Source organism: Metarhizium brunneum, chromosome 1 (assembly GCF_013426205.1).
Source record: "Metarhizium brunneum chromosome 1, complete sequence".
NCBI classification, from domain to species: Eukaryota; Fungi; Ascomycota; class Sordariomycetes; order Hypocreales; family Clavicipitaceae; genus Metarhizium; species Metarhizium brunneum.
This window is the reverse complement of record NC_089422.1, coordinates 1,511,205-1,530,431: the sequence shown is the minus strand read 5'-3', so window position 1 is coordinate 1,530,431 and position 19,227 is coordinate 1,511,205. Positions and strand designations below refer to the sequence as shown.

At 54.4% G+C, this 19,227-nt stretch overlaps 5 protein-coding genes across 5 annotated transcripts; 1 reads left to right on the top strand and 4 right to left on the bottom strand.

The window, feature by feature from the left end:
• Positions 1–2,483: 2,483 nt before the first annotated feature.
• On the bottom strand, positions 2,484–5,003 carry het-6_0 (Heterokaryon incompatibility protein 6, OR allele; the record flags this gene model as incomplete). The annotated part of the gene is made up of 1 exon (XM_014686629.1): positions 2,484–5,003. One exon carries the CDS (start codon positions 5,001–5,003, stop codon positions 2,484–2,486), a length of 2,520 nt encoding a protein of 839 aa, XP_014542115.1.
• Positions 5,004–6,036: 1,033 nt separating this feature from the next.
• Positions 6,037–6,415, bottom strand: G6M90_00g004660 (uncharacterized protein; the record flags this gene model as incomplete). The annotated part of the gene is made up of 2 exons (XM_066129576.1): positions 6,037–6,241; positions 6,288–6,415. 2 exons carry the CDS (start codon positions 6,413–6,415, stop codon positions 6,037–6,039), a joined length of 333 nt encoding a protein of 110 aa, XP_065986091.1.
• Positions 6,416–8,063: 1,648 nt separating this feature from the next.
• On the top strand, positions 8,064–9,840 carry DED81 (Asparagine--tRNA ligase, cytoplasmic; the record flags this gene model as incomplete). The annotated part of the gene is made up of 2 exons (XM_014686628.1): positions 8,064–9,643; positions 9,714–9,840. 2 exons carry the CDS (start codon positions 8,064–8,066, stop codon positions 9,838–9,840), a joined length of 1,707 nt encoding a protein of 568 aa, XP_014542114.1.
• An 812-nt stretch (positions 9,841–10,652) lies between these two features.
• Positions 10,653–12,683, bottom strand: GAOA (Galactose oxidase; the record flags this gene model as incomplete). Its single annotated transcript, XM_014686627.1, has 1 exon — positions 10,653–12,683. One exon carries the CDS (start codon positions 12,681–12,683, stop codon positions 10,653–10,655), a length of 2,031 nt encoding a protein of 676 aa, XP_014542113.1.
• Positions 12,684–16,980: 4,297 nt separating this feature from the next.
• On the bottom strand, positions 16,981–18,477 carry FAH12_0 (Oleate hydroxylase; the record flags this gene model as incomplete). The annotated part of the gene is made up of 2 exons (XM_014686626.1): positions 16,981–17,390; positions 17,451–18,477. The coding sequence occupies 2 exons, from the start codon at positions 18,475–18,477 to the stop codon at positions 16,981–16,983; spliced, it is 1,437 nt and encodes a 478-aa protein (XP_014542112.1).
• Positions 18,478–19,227: the final 750 nt, after the last annotated feature.

Sequence of the window (19,227 nt, the reverse complement as noted above, 5' to 3'; positions counted from 1 at the left end):
CAATAACAAGCTCAGTAGTATGAGACTGTTCCAGAGTTCTGCAGGGACCTTTGGCTGCGGTGCTACTCAACCTGCCACGTTTTTCTCTGCTCGTGATGCAAGAATGGAGAGACAGAGTCAACGCTGCAGGAGACGTGGCACGGCAAGTCCCTCAAATAACAATGAAATATCACAAGATACACACACGATCTTTGGAATTCACAGCCCGGCCCTGGCCTTATATGGACAAACCGGCCGGCCATGTTTGCTGCACCGGGGGGGTGGCCGGCGGTGGTGGTGGTGGTTGCTCTCAGCCATGTGGCCAAGAGAGGGCAATCTTGCACATTCACGCTCATCGCCGGCTGAGGATTATGCCTCACGCCAATGAGAATCGGGGGATCCATTCTTTCCAGCTCCCAGCGTGAAGCCATCCGTGTCATCTGTCCCTCGCGTGCGGCGCCCATCGACGGGCAAACGTCCTCTGGCGGGCATAACAACGTATAAAGACGACGAATAACAAATGGCGCATACATGTACAGGACTCTGAGGATATCGAGGCCCAGTTTCTCAGCCACGGGGCGTGTTAGTCTGTCACAGGATCGTACCGTTCGTCTTGCCTGAATCGGTAAGGGAAGAAAACGTGTCTGCGCCGCCCTCATCAAGGGGTGGCTGTTCTCCATGTCAGCTTTTGCTCTCCCCGGACAAGTCTTGTCATCTCGAGATGAATTTTACTCGGTACATGGCCGGAAAATAGGTGTGCTGTGGAGATGGCCAGCGTGAACCCGTTGGATCAAGGCTGTGCGCGTGCCAATTTTTTTTCTTTTCTTGAGCTTATTTTGTCCCTGCTGATGGTGATTTATTGCGAAATAATTGGAGCTGATCCAAGTTCTGGAACGGCCTGGCTTGGTCAAGCGATGCCTGTTGTTGGCCTGTTATTCTGGCGATCGTCTCGTCGGCGGTTTCGCCGTTTGCAGCTATTTGCTTTCAGCTGGGAGTCGACGTGCCGCAACCGCAGACAATAATTCGGCTGAACCGACTGGACGGCATAGAAGGTAAAGGGAGAAGGAATTAACAGATGAGCACTGGATTGTCTCGCCAATATTCAGTTCTCTGTTGCCGTTCCAATCCGTTAGTCTAGGAGCATTTCGTTGGGGCGGAGTTTCTCAATGCGCCCAAGGCACTTTCGTATTCCTCACGTGGCTAATGAACCAAATAACTGGTAATCTAGGCCCATCTCCTGTTTCAATATTCGTGGTTCGAAGATGTTTTCCTTTGGAAGCTGTTGCATTCTTCTCCATGTGAGTTGTCTCACTGGGCATTCATAGCGTTTGCCGCGCGCAACCCATAATCCAATCTCCCGGATTCGATGTTCGCCCCAACCATGTGCAATGACTACACCATCCCGGCAGTCATCTGCATCAGGCTGTCACACGGCATGATGTTTTTTTTTAATTGCGGGTTGCACAACCAAGGGCATCGCAATGCCACGCCTCTCGCCATTACCGAGTGTAAGCAGGCCAAATTGATCAATCGAGAAGTGCAACTTGGGCGGCAAAGGCGCCAGTCCATCATCCATCAATTGATGGCCTTCAGCATGTCTCCAAACCATCATTCCAGGCTGACACACTAGCGGTGCCGTTATCCGAGGACCGATGGTACCCAGCCTTCCGTCTTGCCAAGTGTTGCCCCGATCAAAATGGTGCTCTGTCATGCGTCTTTCCGCTCAGCCCTTGATTGCACCTCTCCCTGGGGGCGAAAAACGCTGTTCCACCAAGCCACAGCAGCCCAATCCAGGAACTATGACCTCAGGTGCTCGCAGTGAGGCTTCCGGGGTGGGATGCTAGGGCTGGAATCGGTTCAAGTACATACGTATGGGTGCATCGATCCTTGCATGAGTGCATGTGAAAAAGAACGAACGAATGGATGGGTAGCATGATGGCTGCGAACAGGAGCTGAGGCCGCGCACTGCCGTACTGAAGAGCAAAGTGTCGAGTCTCGTTATTCCAAAAGAAAAGAAGAAGAAATTCTATGAAAAAAAATCTCCCCTTGCTCTTGCCCTGTGTACTCCGTACCCATTGGCAAGCTACGTGGACTAGCCACTTCCACTTCGTTGTCAACAGGTCAATACTTGATTGGACCTTGGGCACGTCCATTCGCCCGCCTATTTCCCTCATACTGCCTCGATTCTAGACCGCGTCGAGACAGGCGCCTGGGTCTCTGCCACAAAGCTGCCCGCCACAACGTGGCGATTCACAACGACGTGAACAAATCTGCGGGCCTGTCACCACGACGCCATGGTCGGATGCTGCCATGTTGCCCAGAGAACTAATTATAGCGCCTTCATGTCCGGTTCGTTCTCGTGGTCCGCAAGTCGGTGCTCCCTGTCGAGCATTCCACGGAGGCGGGCAGCGTGTCCGGAGCAGCGACAACGGAGAGGATGGAGAGCATGTCTCGACTCTCGAGACGACATTGCACTGGCCACCGCTTCATACCAGTCCATCCTGCTAGTATATTTCCATCGTCTGTACCACGCGTCCTTCTGGTACCATTTCTCCGTCCATCATGCCATGAAAGTAACTCTCACCGACGAGCTGCCACTTTCCGCCTTCCAAGTCGCTCACGCCATTGTCCGCAGTCCGTTGACGCCGCAGCAGAAAGGGCACCTGCGCGCCGGGAATGATGAAAACCGCATCACCAACTCTGGAGTACGGCGGTATCATCCCCATGTATCCTCGCTCTGTGGTGGCAAACATGCGCTCTCGTGTGTGCGGCCCTGCAACGTTTGCGAATCTACCACTGTCCAGGGCGTAGTATGTGATGTCACTGCCGAGCCTCTCTTGTTCCTCAGCACTGAGGCTCGGGTTCAATGGGTTCATGTCTGGTCCGCACTTGCGCAGCGTCTTGATGAATCCTTCCACGGCTTGAAAGTACGTGGCGAAGATGGGGTCCGCGGGCCGCGTGCCGCTTGGTGTTCTATCGCCAACAAGTGTCCTCCAAAATGCTTCGGTAAGAGAAATACCAGTCACATAGGGCGCGCTGAGCGATCCGTTCAAGGCTACCTCTCGACTATCGGCGAGGTTCTTGAAGCTCCCTGGAAACTTTTCCGTCTTGACCACCCCATTCTCAGATACGCCGAAAAATTGAGGGCCCAACTCCTTGATGCAGTCCACTTGGACACCCTCGGTGATGAGGGTAAGCCCGTCATCGCCCAGCATCATCTTCAGTTCTTCGTCAACAACACCTGACGCACGGTACGAACTCGAGTTGGGATGGCGCCATAGCATTCCCGCCAATCTCTTGCTGCTCCAGTCCGGGACCCAAGATAGTTGCAGATTGTGATTGCGATGGAAGCCAACGCCTGCTAGATGAAGAATGCGAGAGGGGTGCTCTTTTGATAGTAAATATTCGGCCGTCCTCAAGAACGGGCGCTCGATTGCCGAGTTGTAATCGGGCATGATGTCGCCAGTGTCCGCAGCCGCGCTGATTCCTTGCACCGCAAATATATTGTCTCGCGCATCTGTAGCAGTCGAGTTGATACTGGAGATCAGGAGATCAAAGAGCTGTGTGGAGTGGTTGGCCTGAATGATTTCGCGGAGACGGCCAAGAGACGCAATCTGTACTCCGGCATCCATGGGAAGCGGATCGAGGGTCCTCCAGTAGATTTTCGATATGTGCCATACATGGTTCGGGTCGCCGGTGAAGAGGGTCGTCATCAAGGATGAAAAGTAGTCCCAGGTGATGAGTTCCCCTCCGTACGATATAATCACCTTTTTCGACACGGCAATCTCCTGAATCACCCAGCACCTAGCCCAATAGTCATGATTGACAAGCCGAGTGAGCGCAGTCCATCCGGGGCTCTCAATGTTCAATTCCATGAGCGACATGGCTTGTCGTCTGGTGGTCTCGTCAGAGTCTATGCGGCGACGGAGATGGGAGAGAAACCACACGGCGTCGTTGGCGTCGGACCCATGACCAAGCCATATCACAGTGTGGTATGAAGATCCATATATCTTTCTCATCAACTGAACCTGGGAGCTTTTTTCCTCATTGTCTTGTTGGTTAATACAAATCGAGTCTACCCATATATGCCTCGTCATGAGAAACGAGGCTCTGTCGTGCACGATGTCATAGACTCTGTCAGAGACGTCCAGTCTAGCTCCATCAACGATGAGTCCTTTCCGGGTTTGTCGACTGCCCCAAGTGTACGAAATCGTTTCAAACTCTACCGCCTCGTCTAAACGCACGTGGACCAGTTTGCACTGAACGGGGCTCCACGGCGTCGACTTGGAAAGCCTCAGCAGGCGAATTTCTCCCGGAGCAAGAGCGGAATAAGTGTACGTCTTGAGCGTTGTGACACGTGCCGCCGTCTTCCCATCCGTGTAAGAAACCAGAGATGCACTGATTTTCACGAGGAATCGAAGACAATGTCGCACCGCGGTGGCAACAAGTCCTCCAGCCATCCCAAGACCAGTCAAGATTTTGGGCCAGGTAAAATTCCAGATTCTGGTCACTTCGCTGTTGAAATTTTGTACGGGGTTATCGACCATGATCATCCACATGATTCCGGGCACGCATATGAAGGCCAAGATTTGCGACAAGACGGAAAAGCTCCAACAAGCGAAGCTCCAGATAGCTCCTACATTGCGGAACACAAACGACAGCAAAACGTAAAATGACAATTCAGACGCTTCGACAAAGAGCTTCGTAGTAAGGTCATCGTCAGCATCATCGCGGCTGGCGAACCGTCGGAGGGTGAGGGCAGTCGTTCGCCACGACGTTTGCCCGAAGAAAAAGAGATACATGTGAACGAGAATGAAGATTGTATCGGCAGGAATGTAGTATCCATACAGCCCTATATTGGACAAGACCGAGGCACAGACTTTGGCGAGTATGGTATCTTTTAATGCGACAACACCAGCTTTGAGACCGAGCGCGCTAAAGACGATCAAGGTTCGTATTTTTGGAGGGAGGGCCGTGAGTGCAGCGGCCAGCTGATTTGGCGCTGCATTTGGCGATGCCGACATTGTATTTTCGCTGGTGCTACGATTTTCTGCAAAGTTGACTGTAGGGGCTCAGGCGGCCGCCCGAGGTCATATTTATGGCCAGCTGTGCCAACATGTTGATGTGAACGGAGCTGAGTTTCCACATTGAGGTCGGGGTTAGAAATCGCTTGATGTCGAGTACCACAAGTGCGCCTATTCAGCGGGGCTGAGCTGACTTGCGACAGCCTCACCAATGAATTCCCAAAGGCAGAGTGCTTAAATCGGTAGGTACGCAGTCAGCCTCGCGCGTAATCATGAGAAAGCATTGATTCCATGCCGACCTTGCCGGTTTATTTGTACTCATTCTGGGGCAGGCATACCGAAGAGCCTGACCTACGATGACGGCAGGCAGAAAACGAGAACATAAACTGATGCCGCCACCACTCTGCTATAGCAGAAGAGTGCATTGTAAAACTTCAATGGGAATATATGCCCGTCAGCTATTAGGTGGACGAGCCGCTTGACTGACTATAAAATTATTAGCCTACATGTAATAAAAAAAATTATAAAAGAAAGGGCTAAATAATCGTGCAAGAACACGAGCAACACCCTATTAGATTAGCCGTACCAGGCTAAGAAGCCGTAACTAACCGCGTCAAGTAATATACCAAGAGTATCGACACCTCGACGCATTATAACGCGCCAAACACACTAGCAAGTTAGTAATTCATCACCGCGCGCGTCTCGCGATAGCCTCAGCTACTAATTACGTCAAGAAAAAATACGGTTTATGCCAGTGACTCACACCGTAAACTTAAACATGGACACACAACGTAAATTAACGAGGTCTCGTCCGCATCCCACGAGTCAGTCCTCTCTCTCTCTCTTCACACGACCCTTTAAAATCGAGAGACTTAAGAAGGCGGCGCGGGATGCAGGGACGAAGGAAGATAAAAGGGGCGCGAAGATCAAGAAGGATACTAAGAAGCTATAATAACCCCCCTACACTAGATGATTCTCATCACAGGGGATTTATTATAGCTTCTTGATATATATTTTTAATCTTGACGCCCCCTTAATCTTCCCTCTTCCCTGCATCCCGCGCCGCCTTATTGAGTCTCCCAATTCCCTCGGGGTCCCGCAACTTCAAAGAAGCGTCCCTTTTCATATCAATATTTGTGCTGCTGTCAGCTAACATGAGGCCTCCCCCCGGAGGGTTAAATCTATCACCATCATTAACAGTAACAGCAGGGTCAATAGCAGCAGCAGGGTCAAACTCACTGTCATCAACACGCTCTCACCGCTTTGACTACCCCCTAGGTCAACATTTCGTTGGCATCAGGGTCTTGTACAGCCGTATCCCAAGCTTTGAGCTGGACTCCGCCAAATATCCGAACCCTGACTTCATGCAGGCGAACTGCAATAACGCCGTTTTCGGTCCCGTGTGATGACATGGCTTGTTGTCCCCGGGAAGCTTCAGTATTCAACGATTTCGCTCTCGGCAATGTCCACCGCTTCAGCAGTGTATTTCCCGGCACATTCGCGGAACTAGACTGGCCGGGTGATCCTTCTTTAGACTTGACGAATCTGACGCCCTCGCCCACCATGAAACCGCCGGCATGGTAGAATTTTTGAGATGCCAGTCTAAACCGACTGATAATGTCGCCTGGTAAAGTTTTGACCAGAGCCCGGGTATGCTCAGGTCAAGGTGTGCCGATTACTTTCCTGATTTTATCACAAGCTAGGTGAACGTGAGGCCTTTCCCCTCTCTGAATGGTTAAAAGGGAGATCGTGTCGGGCCAAGTAACAACTGGCTCTCTATTTACCAGTCCGTTTCTACGACTTTTTGTACTGTTTCATAAGTTGTCAGGTTGTCGATTAGCGGGAATAGAACATTTTCTATATCGAGAGGGTTGGCGATAAGCGACCTGATCTCACATGGACCTTGGGGACTGAGCAGACTCTTCGTTAGAACCAAATTTCCGATTCCGGTGCTGAGGATACAGAGGGCGCTGCAGGGTCGACTACCGTTGAAGCTTCGCCTTCGCCTTCGCCTTCGCCTCCGCTTGGGATATCTTCCTTGTCATCCTGACCACTATAGAAAAGACGCGAAGCCCATAGAGCTGCTTGCAATTGGTGGTCTCCAATATGTGCCCGTATATTCCTCGGTGACAAATTTTTTTCCTTGCAGAATGGGCGGAACAGTCCTCAAACGTGCATATGTAAAGCTAGAGATCGCTAGTCACATGTTTCCTGTGATTTTGTCAGAATCGAGCTCGGCTCCCCAATGACAACGGGATAAAGTTTCACCTCCACTCTAAGGTAGTGCCGGGATTAATGTATAAAGAACAGAATGGGCATGGAGAAACGGTTGATGGGCGACTGGTGAGGGTGGCGGCGGGATTCGTGGCTTCAACAGCTCACTATTCCGTAATGCAAATAAAGTTTCTGATCCAGAATTCGTCTTTATCTCCTGTATCTCCCAGTCTGGCTTTAAATGCCACGAACAAACTTCAATCTCGTGGCTTTCTAGACCTGCAAGTTGCGGCGAGCGAGAAGCGAAATGACTGACTGGAAAATAGATTAAAGATGTGGTGTAGATACTACTGCTGTTGGAGGGAGGGTAGTGACAGCACATTGATCGACCATCAGCAGCAGAGATGCGTGATATGGCTTTGAGGATGTCGAGGAAGACTATAATGGTCCGAGACAATTAGACGCCAAGCTTGAGCAAGAGATTCTGTTACAAGATATACAGGGTCAAGTACTAACACACAAAAGTATGTGGCGTGGCCACGCCCATTTTTTGGTACTACTAGTAGTACGACAAATTCACCAGCCACAACGGTTCCTGGCTCCTTCCCCTTGGCACCCAGCGTGGAAGCCCGGTTGCCGCGCTAGTGGCTGTTCACCGCCACACTTGAGCCACCCGCGGGGTGACTGGTCCGATACAGCGCACAGTCACATCCCACTTTCCAATCCGTCAATCAGACCACCCAATCTCTGACACTTTTCTGTGACTCATGTCACGCCGTGTCTAAAAACGCAGCACTCTTCCGCCATTGACCAAACACTCCTCGCAAGACGCAGAAACCATTCACCATGGCGACCATCTATATTGACGAGGACATTGGCAAGGACGAGCCCACGCAGCAGGGCACCGAGCAGTCTCCCTTCAAGACGCTTCAATTCGCCTATCTCCAACACCCCGCCCAGGCCCAGTACCTGACACGAAAATCTGAGAGCGCCGACGATGAGGCCGCCCGAGAATGGAAGCCTGCAGCCAAGTCTGCCATGAAAAAGGTTGTCAACTACTTTGAGCAACAAAAGAAGAAGGCTGCGCGCGAGCAGGAACTCGCCATCCATCGCAAGAAGGAGGAGGAGGAGCGCCACAAGGTTCTGGACGAGGCCAAGAAGATTGTTCTCGAGGAGGATCCCAGCCTTCCCAAACCCGTCACCATCAAACTTGATGAGGCTGGTGACCACATTGCGCTTCGCAAGGCCGACGATGCCGATAGCAAAGGAACCCGAGTCCGCGTGTTCGGCCGCGTCCACCGCGAGAGAAAACAAAAGGATGTTTTGTTTGTCACCCTGCGTGATGGCTATGGCTTCATGCAGGTGGTCATCTCTGGCAAACTTGCCAAGACGTATGAGGCTCTTACCCTTACCCGCGAGACCTCGATGGAGATCTTTGGTGAAATGCGCGAGGTCCCCGCGGGAGCCCGCGCCCCTCTCAACCGAGAACTGCACGCCGACTTTTACAAGATACCCAAGCACTGGAGAGCCGTTGGCGGTGACGATGCCATCACCAACAGAGTCACGGCCTCTACTGAGCATTCCACTCTGCTCGACCTCCGCCACCTTACCCTCCGTGGAGAGAACGCCTCATCGGTCCTTCTTGTCCGCGATGCAATGGAATACGCCTTCAACCGGGCATACCACGAAGCCAGGATCCGCAAGGTCAGCCCTCCTGCGCTGGTACAGACTCAGGTCGAAGGCGGCTCCACGCTCTTCAAGTTTGACTACTACGGAGCCGATGCTTTCCTCACCCAATCCTCTCAGCTGTATCTGGAGACCTGCCTGCCTTCCTTGGGCAGCGTCTACTGTATCGAGAAGTCTTTCCGCGCTGAAAAGTCCCTGACCCGGAGACATTTGTCCGAGTTCACTCACATCGAGGCCGAGCTCGACTTTATCAACTTTGACGATCTTTTGACCCACCTTGAGACCCTCATCTGCCGTGTCCTAGAGCTGGTCCTGGAGGATCCCATGATTGCCGGATACATCAAGACGCTCAACCCCGAATTCAAGGTCCCTGAACGACCCTTTATGCGCATGAGGTACTCGGATGCTATTAAGTGGCTCATTGACCACGAAATCCCCAACGAGGAGGGCAACCCGCACAACTTTGGTGACGACATTGCCGAGGCCGCTGAGCGCAAGATGACCGACATCATCAACAAGCCCATTTTCATCACCCACTTCCCTGCGCACATCAAAGCCTTCTACATGAAGAGGGACCCTGAGGATGACAGAGTGACTGAGAGTGTCGACTGTCTCATGCCTGGCGTCGGTGAGATTGTGGGTGGTTCCATGAGAATAGACGACTACGACGAGCTGCTTGCCGCGTGCAAGCGCGAGGGCCTCGACCCCGAGCCATACTACTGGTATATCGACCAGCGCAAGTAAGTCGGCCGGAAGGATGCCGTTTATGGCGTTGGATTGCGCGCACAGTTGCTAACCGCATTGGAACAGATATGGAAGCTCCCCGCACGGCGGTTACGGCGTTGGTCTCGAGCGTCTCCTCGCCTGGCTGTGCAAGCAGCACACTGTTCGAGATTGTTGCCTGTATCCGCGCTACATGGGGCGCTGCAAACCCTAAACATTTGGCACTCTGTGTACGCACTTTGTGTCGACTGCATCTGCCTTGTGTAGCTTTGCTTTGAGAAGGGAAAAAATGGATTCTGCTAGGAGTCATGGCATTGGACTTGGGTCGAAAACAACAGCGACGCCGTTGGCTTTTAATGTTAAATCGTAGCAATAGAGACGCATCAGAGACTTGGGGACAGATGGTAGACGAGCAAACGAATAAAATATCATTGATGACAAGAGCTACGTGGCATGGCCATGGTGTGTGTCTCGGTACGTGGAGCTTAGTATTCAGCATGGTAAAAACCCAACATGGCCTGGTTTTCGGGCACGCATCAGGTTCACATGATATTCACATACTTTATAAAGCAGACATGACGGCTCTCAAGCGCAAAGCAACACCCATGATCCATTCGCAACTTGACAGTTGGAGGCTGGTAACGGTGGTCTGGGGACGCACGAGGCGTGAACACGGTCATGGACTCATGGCGGGCGGGTGTCCTACACCACAGCCACTGTTGTAGGTTCAATCGAACAGGAAATTCTATTACGGGGGCATGATTCATGCGTCATCTATAAAACATGTGCAAATGCTGCCCGGAATATGTAGCGGGGGCTCCCTTTCCCCCGGCAAATCTAGTGCAGACGGCCGAATGATGATGGTGGACGCCAAATGCACTGACAGAACCCATATGTACAAAGTGGAAGAATTAAAAAAAAAAGAGACAGAAAAATATACAAGCGAAGTGGTAAGTCACCGTTTTCCCCATGCCAATCAAGTTTCATCAGCCACATGGGTCCCCTTGTCCCCCGCGTCCCCCGCACTCACACCAAAAAGTTGAGCGTCTTGGAAACGCTCGGCACGCCCTTGTCGTTCATGACAAACAGCATATAGTAGCCGGGCAGGACGACGCCCGTGTCGGCAGGCACCTCGGCAGTGTAGCGATTATCGCCGGCGCGAACCAAGGTCAGCGGCACGCGGCGCTGGTCCGTGTTGACGGTGTGCGTGGCGGTGCCGAAGCGGATGAGCGAGGCGGACGCGACGGACGAGTCGGTCTCGATGGTGACGGTGCGGCCGGACAGGGTCGCGGAGCGGATGACGGGGCGGACGGCGGGCTGGCCGTCCTTGGTGAGCAGGTACTGCGGCGTGAAGACCTGGCCGTCAAAGTGGTTGGTGTTGCAGTCGCCGCAGAGGCCGCCGCCGGCGCTGAGCACAGTGGCGTCGGGCAGCAGGAGGGCGACGCTGTGGTAGACGCGGACGATGGAGTTGGGCTGCTGCTTGTAGAAGGCGTCGGCGACCGGGTCGTACAGCTCGGGGGTCAGCTGGGGCGTCTCGTCGGAGAAGGGCACGGCGTAGCTCTGGCCGCCGGTGATGAAGACGGTGCCGTCGGGCAGGACGGCGGAGGTGTGGAAGGCGCGCGGGCTCCAGAGGCCGTTGGAGGCGAAGCGCACGTCGGCGGGCTTGCCGGGGTCCCCGATGGTGATGAGGTGCGCGGCGGCGGAGGCCTGGCTGTTCTGGTAGGAGGGCGAGCCGCCAAAGGAGAGGATGCGGCCGGCGCGGGCGTCGAACATGACGGCGTTGCCGTTCATGGCGTCGGGGTCGGTGCCGCGGTCGGAGCGGCGGTCGCCGGCGGGGGCGACGCTGCCGTTGCCGGCGGTGTAGTACCAGTGCATGGCGGTGCTGGGCCCGGCCTGGAAGACGCTGCCGTTGCGCCAGCCGAACAGCCAGGCGTGGTTGTCGGCGCGGAAGATGCCCTGGGCGTCGGCGGTCAGCATGGGCCGCACCAGGGCGCCGGGCAGGCCGGACCAGGCGCGGGCGCGCGGGTCGTAGACCTCGCCGTTCTTGTCGAACCAGCCGCCGCTCCAGCAGCCGCCGATGGTGAAGACGCGGCCGTCGGACAGGGTCGCCGACGCCTGGTAGCCCCGCGCCACCGTCATGTCCGGGCCCGGCAGCCAGGCGCCGCTGGCGAAGTCGTACAGCGTCGTCTTGGACGCCGAGTTGCCGCCCGTCACCACCATCTGGCCCGTGCCGTCGATGGAGATGCCCGGGCAGAACATGTCGTGGTCCGTGTCGTCGACCAGCTTGGGCGTCACCGCGCCCGTCGCCGGGTCCCAGAGCGAGGTGAAGACGCGGTCCTGCGTCGACCCCAGGTAGTTGTCGTACGTGTACGACGACCACACGAGCACCTTGCCCGACACGGGGTCGACCGCCGCCGCCACCGGCACCGTGGGAAAGTCAATGGTCGCGCCCCATTTGCCCACGCCGCCGTACGCCGCCGGGCCCGACTTGGCCGCGTACGCCTTGAGCTCGGCCACGCTCGTCCACGGCGCGCCGCTCACCTCGCTCGTCGCCCGCAGGCGCACGTAGCGCGCCGTCCGCGTCTCAAAGTTGGCGTACTTGAGCAACTTGTCGCCGCCGTACCATGTGCCCGCCGCCACCGTCTCCCAGTTGCTCCCGTCGGTGCTGACGGCCACGTCGTGCTGCGCAATGTAGCCGTGGTTGTTGCCGTCCTGCCGCGGCAGCGCCGAGATGCCGTTGATGTTGTGCATCGACCCAAAGTCCACCACGATCTGGTGCGGCACGTTGGAGCCCTCAAACTTGGTGTGCCAAAACGTGTCGTTGTTGCCGTCAATCGCCTTGATGCACTCGTTGCCCGGCTCGAAGCTGTCGCACGTCACCTTCCATCCCGCGCGGTCGAGCTCGCCGGTGGCAATGGGCGGCGCCGCAAAGAGCTTGGAAAAGGTCGAGTTCTCGTGGTAGTGCTGCTTGCCCGTCAATGGGCTCGGCACTAAGCCGCCGGCGGCCTGCCCTGCAAAAAGGGCGCCGAGAAGCACAGTCTCGGTCGTGAGCTTCATGGTTCAAGTTGTGATGATGGAAACCAGGCCGTCTTGACCAATACGTCACCGCGGGAATAGTTGAAGGTCTTTCAGCAACATGTATCATGCGCCGGCAAGGGGAAACGGGAAGAGGGGCTTTATTATTATTAGCCTTCTTCTTCCTCGTCTTCGTCTTCGTCTTCTTCTTCCTTTCTTTTTTGCATAGACGCTCCTTCACCCCCATGGTCTCGGCTGTGCCATTCGGGGAATTACTATATACAAAACCCATCCCTGACAAAACATGAAGCAGGGGTGGCATGAAAGCAATGCCAATGATCGTGACTCGGCTCCTCCAAAACAAATTAAAAAAAACGGGCTCCATGAACCGTCTGGTTGGCGCGAGTCTTGGAATCGGCTGCGGCGTGCATACCAAGTACACGCCGCCCGTCATTCCAGTTCCACCACGCAGCGTCGGGCCACGAGGCCAATGTCCACATTGACATATTCATTCCACGGCTTGGGGGGGCCTCAGCCGTTCCTCCCGAACAACCCCTGATCCCGGGACTCACATCACTGCTCAGCTCGTCGACGCCACGGCCCACGCCCACGGCCCACGCCCACGACGGCGTCGCCCCGGCCTGCGGCTAATGCCAGGACCGCCTGCGGTTCCAGCAGTTCCAGCGGCCTGAAACTTGAGAGATCGGGAAGGCGGTTCGCGGGGAAGGGCTCTTGTCGCCCAAATACGAGGCCCTCGTCGGAAATGACTAGCGCCCTGGCGCGCATAAGACACGAACCGGCCATGCGGCGAATCAACGAAAAGCCTAAGATTGGCCGTCGATAGTAAACAATGGCAAGCGGGGGCCGCAAGCAAGCAAGCAAGCCTGGCTTCCATTGTCCTCCCAAAAAATCTGGAGACTTGGGGGTTGCTTGCTTATCCGCAGTCCTCCTGATATAAGTGACTTGTGGGCTCAAATGTCGATCCTCACTTTAACCCGACAGGACATTTGTTTCCTTGTCTTCTCTTCTCTCTTGCTTCTTTCGAATCCGAGACATGCCGTCAGCGGGCCGGCAGAAGTCAAAGCAAAAAAAATCGGGCAAGAAAAAAAGGGAAGTGGCATGATCGGGACGATTATTAACTGGGCGTGACATCGCCGCGAGGACTCAACGGGCTAGCTCGCTGCCAACAAACAAGCTGGCATTCCGGTGCCAAGCCCCTCCGCGGGTTTGCCACGGATTACAAGCTCCCAGCTGAACGGATGACGGACAAGAGGGCAGCAAAGGGCGGCCGAGCAGCTTGGTCGCAGCCGTCATCCGATGATGTGCGCGCGCACTGATGCCAACCTGAAGGCGGGCGGGATCTTGTAGCTACGGAGAGAAAAAAACGGCCGGCCAGGAAATAGCGTTTTCGTATTCTATTCTTGGCCACCTTAGGTCCGTGGTGAACAACCCCGGCGCTGCCATCGCAAGCTGCGTCGCCAGTGGGCAGACTCGATAAACTCTATTCAATGTTCCTTTGGCCCTGGCTGCCAGCACAGCACAACCAGACTCGATCACGAGTCTGCAAAACTCTAATTTCCTTGTCAAAGTTCCGGTAGCCGGGAATAGCGTCTCCCTAGAGGCGTGCGTTTTTTCCAAACGGTGAAGGCTTGAAGCGGTCCCGCCCCATCTCGTCTCTTGGACCTTGTCGTATGTTGTATCGAGTTGATTGTTGCTGCCAGGGAACTACCTGAGACGATTGATTGTACGATATGCAGTGCCGGCGAGGTTTCTTGTTTTTTTTTTTGCGGCATTTGGCTCGATCCAGGTAATGTCGCTGCGATTCAGCGTCGAAACCAGGCGGCAAGGATGGCTGCTGCAGACTCGAGCACGCGCTCCGCATGCCGAGTTACACGGTCAATCCGCTGGAAACAAATACGAATCGCCACCTGGGAAAGTGGGAAACGTGGTGAACCTTGCTGCCGTGACCAGACGGTGGGTGGGCAAAGAGGCCGGCCGTCGACGCGGTTGCTGCCAAAACGAGAAACATGGAGGCCAATGGGGGCAAAACGCTCTCAAGACGTGGCCAGTGTCAAAGACGGTGAGCGTGTCGCACGGTCGAGCGGATTGCGCACAGACAAGCCGCAAACCGCAAGCGACTTGCCGAGTTCCTCTGATGTCGTGTTCGCTGTTGGCCGAGGGCTGCACAGCATCGTGGCCCGAAGCAGTAGCCAAGAGTGTTGATCGCGACTTTTATCATTTCCCTCACTTCGCTTAGGCAGACATCCGGCCATGTCAGGATATACGTACATATGTAGTACCTAGTTATCTATCAACTACGGAGTACCCATCTATCTATCTCTCTATCTATCGATCTCTCTACCGGCCAAGTAGTACGGAGTACTTACATGTAAGTAACTACTGCCGGGTTCCGCTTACAGTAGTAGCAACACTTGCCAAGTTGCGATAGATAACCAGACGCATGTAAATGTGCGCAACACCACCCGTAGTGTGTCCTCACCGTTTGCAACAGTCTACCTGCAAATAATACGTGTGGTTTTTTTTTGGGTTTTTTTTTTAGCAAATCTGCCAAAAGCGGAGGCCTCACGCAATTACGAGGGTCAATTTAGTTGATCTTCGGTAGTTATTTCCTTTCAACGATATGCAAATGCGAATACTATGCAGTCAGTCGGTCGGATCTATACCGAGTCCCACATCTTGAACCAAACAAGCCGACAGATTACATGCATGCGCACACCAGTTGACATGAACAAAAATCCCGTCGGCCACTGCCACCCATCCCACGTAGCATGACGTCCTCGAAACCGCTCACAGCCCAGATCCTTGAGAAACCAAGTCGCCCCGATAATAAGTGCCGTGGTTCGATTCGCAGACCCGCCGCCGAAGCCTTTAATTTGAGCACCTTGCGACCCTTCACCACGGCACATACATACATTCGTCTCTGGCCATTTTCAACGCCGGCTGCCGTTCGACTCGACCGATATTCCGTACACGTGGACTATTATGGGAACAGGAGACTGGCGAGCAGCTCATCAAGGCAGGTGGCGTGCCTTTTTGGAGATGCGCAATCTACATACACCCTCGCCTTGCTCCAGCGCATTGACACGTTCAATTTCGTCAAAAGCAGCACGGGGTCTCCGAGAAGGAAGGACTTTGCAAACCTCGCCGTCTACACTTTCCCGCAAACCAGACGGCAACAGCCTCCCCAGCACGCCATGGTACAAACTGCGACAGATATCTTGTCCACGGTAGACGAGGCGATGCCGTAGTCCGGTGCCACGTGCCCAGGCGATAAGTCCAGGAATACCGGTAGCCATTCCCTCTCTTGCCCATGGGAGTTTCTTCACCTAGCTTCCTGCCCATGTCCCAACGGCAGAGGCCGACTCCAATCATGGGCCTCTCGTTCGAGAGCCTCTTCCGCGGAATGCTCTCGTTGCTCTAGACTGCGTTCCGACACGTTCAGGCAGCATCTGCCATCTGTTCGTCCCGTTTAACGTGGTCATCCGCACAACACGGTGGCAGGAACGGAGTGGCCCGAGGCGCAAAACCTTCATCAGGGAGACGTCTGTGACTAACCAACACTTTGCGCGCAGAGCCGTGTCCGATATGCTCAGACTGATTGATGCCAACAATCAAGTGGTGGGAATGGCTACGCAGAGAGCCACTTGGCATTGTCCCATGTCCAGCAATAGTAGTAGTACTACCATGAAGAAAATACTGGACTTGGGAGTGCGGCACTTCGAGGTGTGTCTGGATGCTTTGAAGGGAATGAATGCTGGCCAAAAGCAAAGCAATGTTGCGCGAATCACTGCCCAGGAGCGACGTCTCAGCAGATTTGCAAAGCAAAGCAAAGCATCGTTCGTGGCACAGAACCTGCACATCAATGAGTTACAACGCTCGAATAATCGTAATGCCATGGGGTGCGTTCACCATGGATGGCAGGGCGATATCAGAGTATTCCTTGGTCGTCCATTGTCCTGTTGCTGCTCACAGGCTCGATATTCATGCAAGTCACTTAATTGACTCTGATTCGATGAATCATCTTGTTATCTAACTGCGGTCTATAGGTGTCTATCGGGTCATCATGTCTGCCGTCTATCTTTTGCACCCGCAGTCTCCGAACGTGTGATCAGATCAGCACGCAGGGGATCATCGTGTCTAGAACAAAAAAGAAAAAAACATGGTCAAAATGCAAATATATCATGATGCCGCTTCAACCCGCTTCCCCCTCCATCGGAGAAAAATCTACAAGGTGAGATTTTTCAAATATAAAAGAGAATCAATCAACGCCAATGCGGAATGTGAGCTCTGGTCTTATTCCTTTGTTTTACTCTTTATTTTACTGGGTCTTCATGGAAATGGGCTTCGTGCCCAAGCCATTGCTGTTGCGGAAGAACAAAACGCCTTTGGCAGCACCCTGGGCGTCGGCGCTGGGCTCAACCCACTGGCACCAGCGTGCGCTGAGCCACAGAGCACGGATGAAACCCCAGGGACCATCCCTGGTATCAGAGCGGTAGTGCTTGCCCATGACAGGCTTGATAGCCTCGGAGGCTTCATCGGCATTATAGAAGGGGATGGAGCTGACGTAGTGGTGAAGGACGTGAGTCTCAATGATGCCGTGGAGCAGGTGTCGGCCAATGAAGCCCATCTCACGATCAATAGTAGCAGCAGCGCCACGGACAAAATTCCACTCCTCGGCGGTGTAGTGAGGCAGAGTTGGGTCAGTGTGCTGGAGGAAGGTGATGGCAACTAGAGAGGATCTCGTTAACACGCGTGACAAAATCATGACAGTTTACTTGCCAGACTTACCAAGCCAGTGGTTCACCCACAGATAAGGGATGAAGTACCAGACGGCCATGTTGGCCCAGCCGAATCGGTTGCCGAGGTAGGCGAGAACACTGAAAGCAATGGCAAGACCAATGTCGGAAAGCACAATGTACTTGGCGTGCTTTTGATCAAAGATGGGGGAGCTGGGGTCGAAGTGGTTAACGCGGCCGCCGAAGCCGTTCTTCCTGCCCTTGCCACGGCCCTCACGCTGGCGCTCATGGAAGTTGTGGCCAGTAACATTGGTGAGGAGGTAGTTGGGCCATCCGATGAGCTGCTGGGCAACAAGGTGCAGCAGAGTGTAGACGGGGGTCTCTTCGCAAAGCTCGCCGAGCTCGTGAACCATGCGTCCAACACGGGTGGCTTGCTGCTCACGGGTTCGAGGCAAGAAGACCATGTCGCGCTCCATGTGGCCAGTGGCCTTGTGGTGTGCACTGTGGGAAAACTTCCAGCTGAAGTAGGGGACGAGAAGAGATGAGTGCAGAACCCAGCCGGTCAAGTCGTTGATGAAGGTTGAGGTAGAGAAAGCACCGTGACCACACTCGTGAGCAATGACCCAGAGGCCAGTTCCGAAAAGTCCCTGGAGAGCAGTGTATATGCCCCAAAGGACAAATCGAAGGGGAGTTGAGGGCACATTTTCGGGTGTCACAAAGTTGTGGAAGAGATAGAAAGTAGAGGCGAGGCAGACCACGTCGCGGAGGATGTAGGCGTAACCTTTCAGGGCCGAGCGCTCAAAGCAATGCTTCGGAATGGCATCGCGAATGTCCTTGATGGTGAAGTCGGGGGGCGTGAAGGGGTTGCCGTACGTGTCGAGAAGCCCGGCGTACTCATGTTTGCTGGCATCGACATCGAGAGAGGAAAGCGACGAGAGGGAGGTAGACGATGCCGAATGTCGGGGCGAATCAGCGGGAGTGACAGCGGCAGAGGACTCAGAGTCCGTGGCTGAGGCCGTGGCTGAGGTCGCGGTGCGGCGCAGCACGGGGTGCTTGGGCAGAGCAGTCGCAGAGGCCATGATGTCGGTGTTGTCGACGAAGGACTAAGCCAATTGACGAGGAGAGAGGGGAAAAATTAATCAAGACGGGCCCAAGGCGCAAACCTCTAGCCAGGAGGTGCAAATTACCGTAAGGACAGGTGACAGGAACCGGCGAAAAATAAACTGAGTTGCACCGACTAGCAGGAGTGGCCGCGGCAAAGAGTAATATATTTATTCCAAGCTTGGTTTTGTTGGGATTGCAGGGTCGTGGGGCCAGGGCGCGTTGGGGTGTTAAGCCACAAAGGGGTTCAGATTTCAGCACGACGGAAGAGGAGCAACGACCAGACGGGAGAGCCGAGTACCAGCTTCTGCGCGGGATAGCAGGTACCCGGCGGCCACATGTGCAACGAAACACTGGTGGACGGCCCTTTCCGAAGCTCTGCACATGTGGATTTCTGTACTCTTGCCACGGGTGATTTTGAGATTTAAAATTGAAGTCTTGAGACGCCAGCCAGCAGGTGCAAACAGAGCTTAACGATACGAGGCCAGAGGCAAGAGGGGTCAGGCCACTTTGCACAATGTTGTGAAATAACACAGACTGGACTGGATAGATTTGGGTCTTGCAAAAATGAGAGAACATGGGGCAAGTCGGGATCGTGAGTGCCTTTACCACGGGGAAATATGGAGTACAGAGAGGCCAAGAGGGCTCGGGCCAGGCCAGGCCTGTGCTTAAGCTTGTGCTTGCGCTTGCATGTGCATGCGTACATGCCTGGTACCTCGAGGGATAGC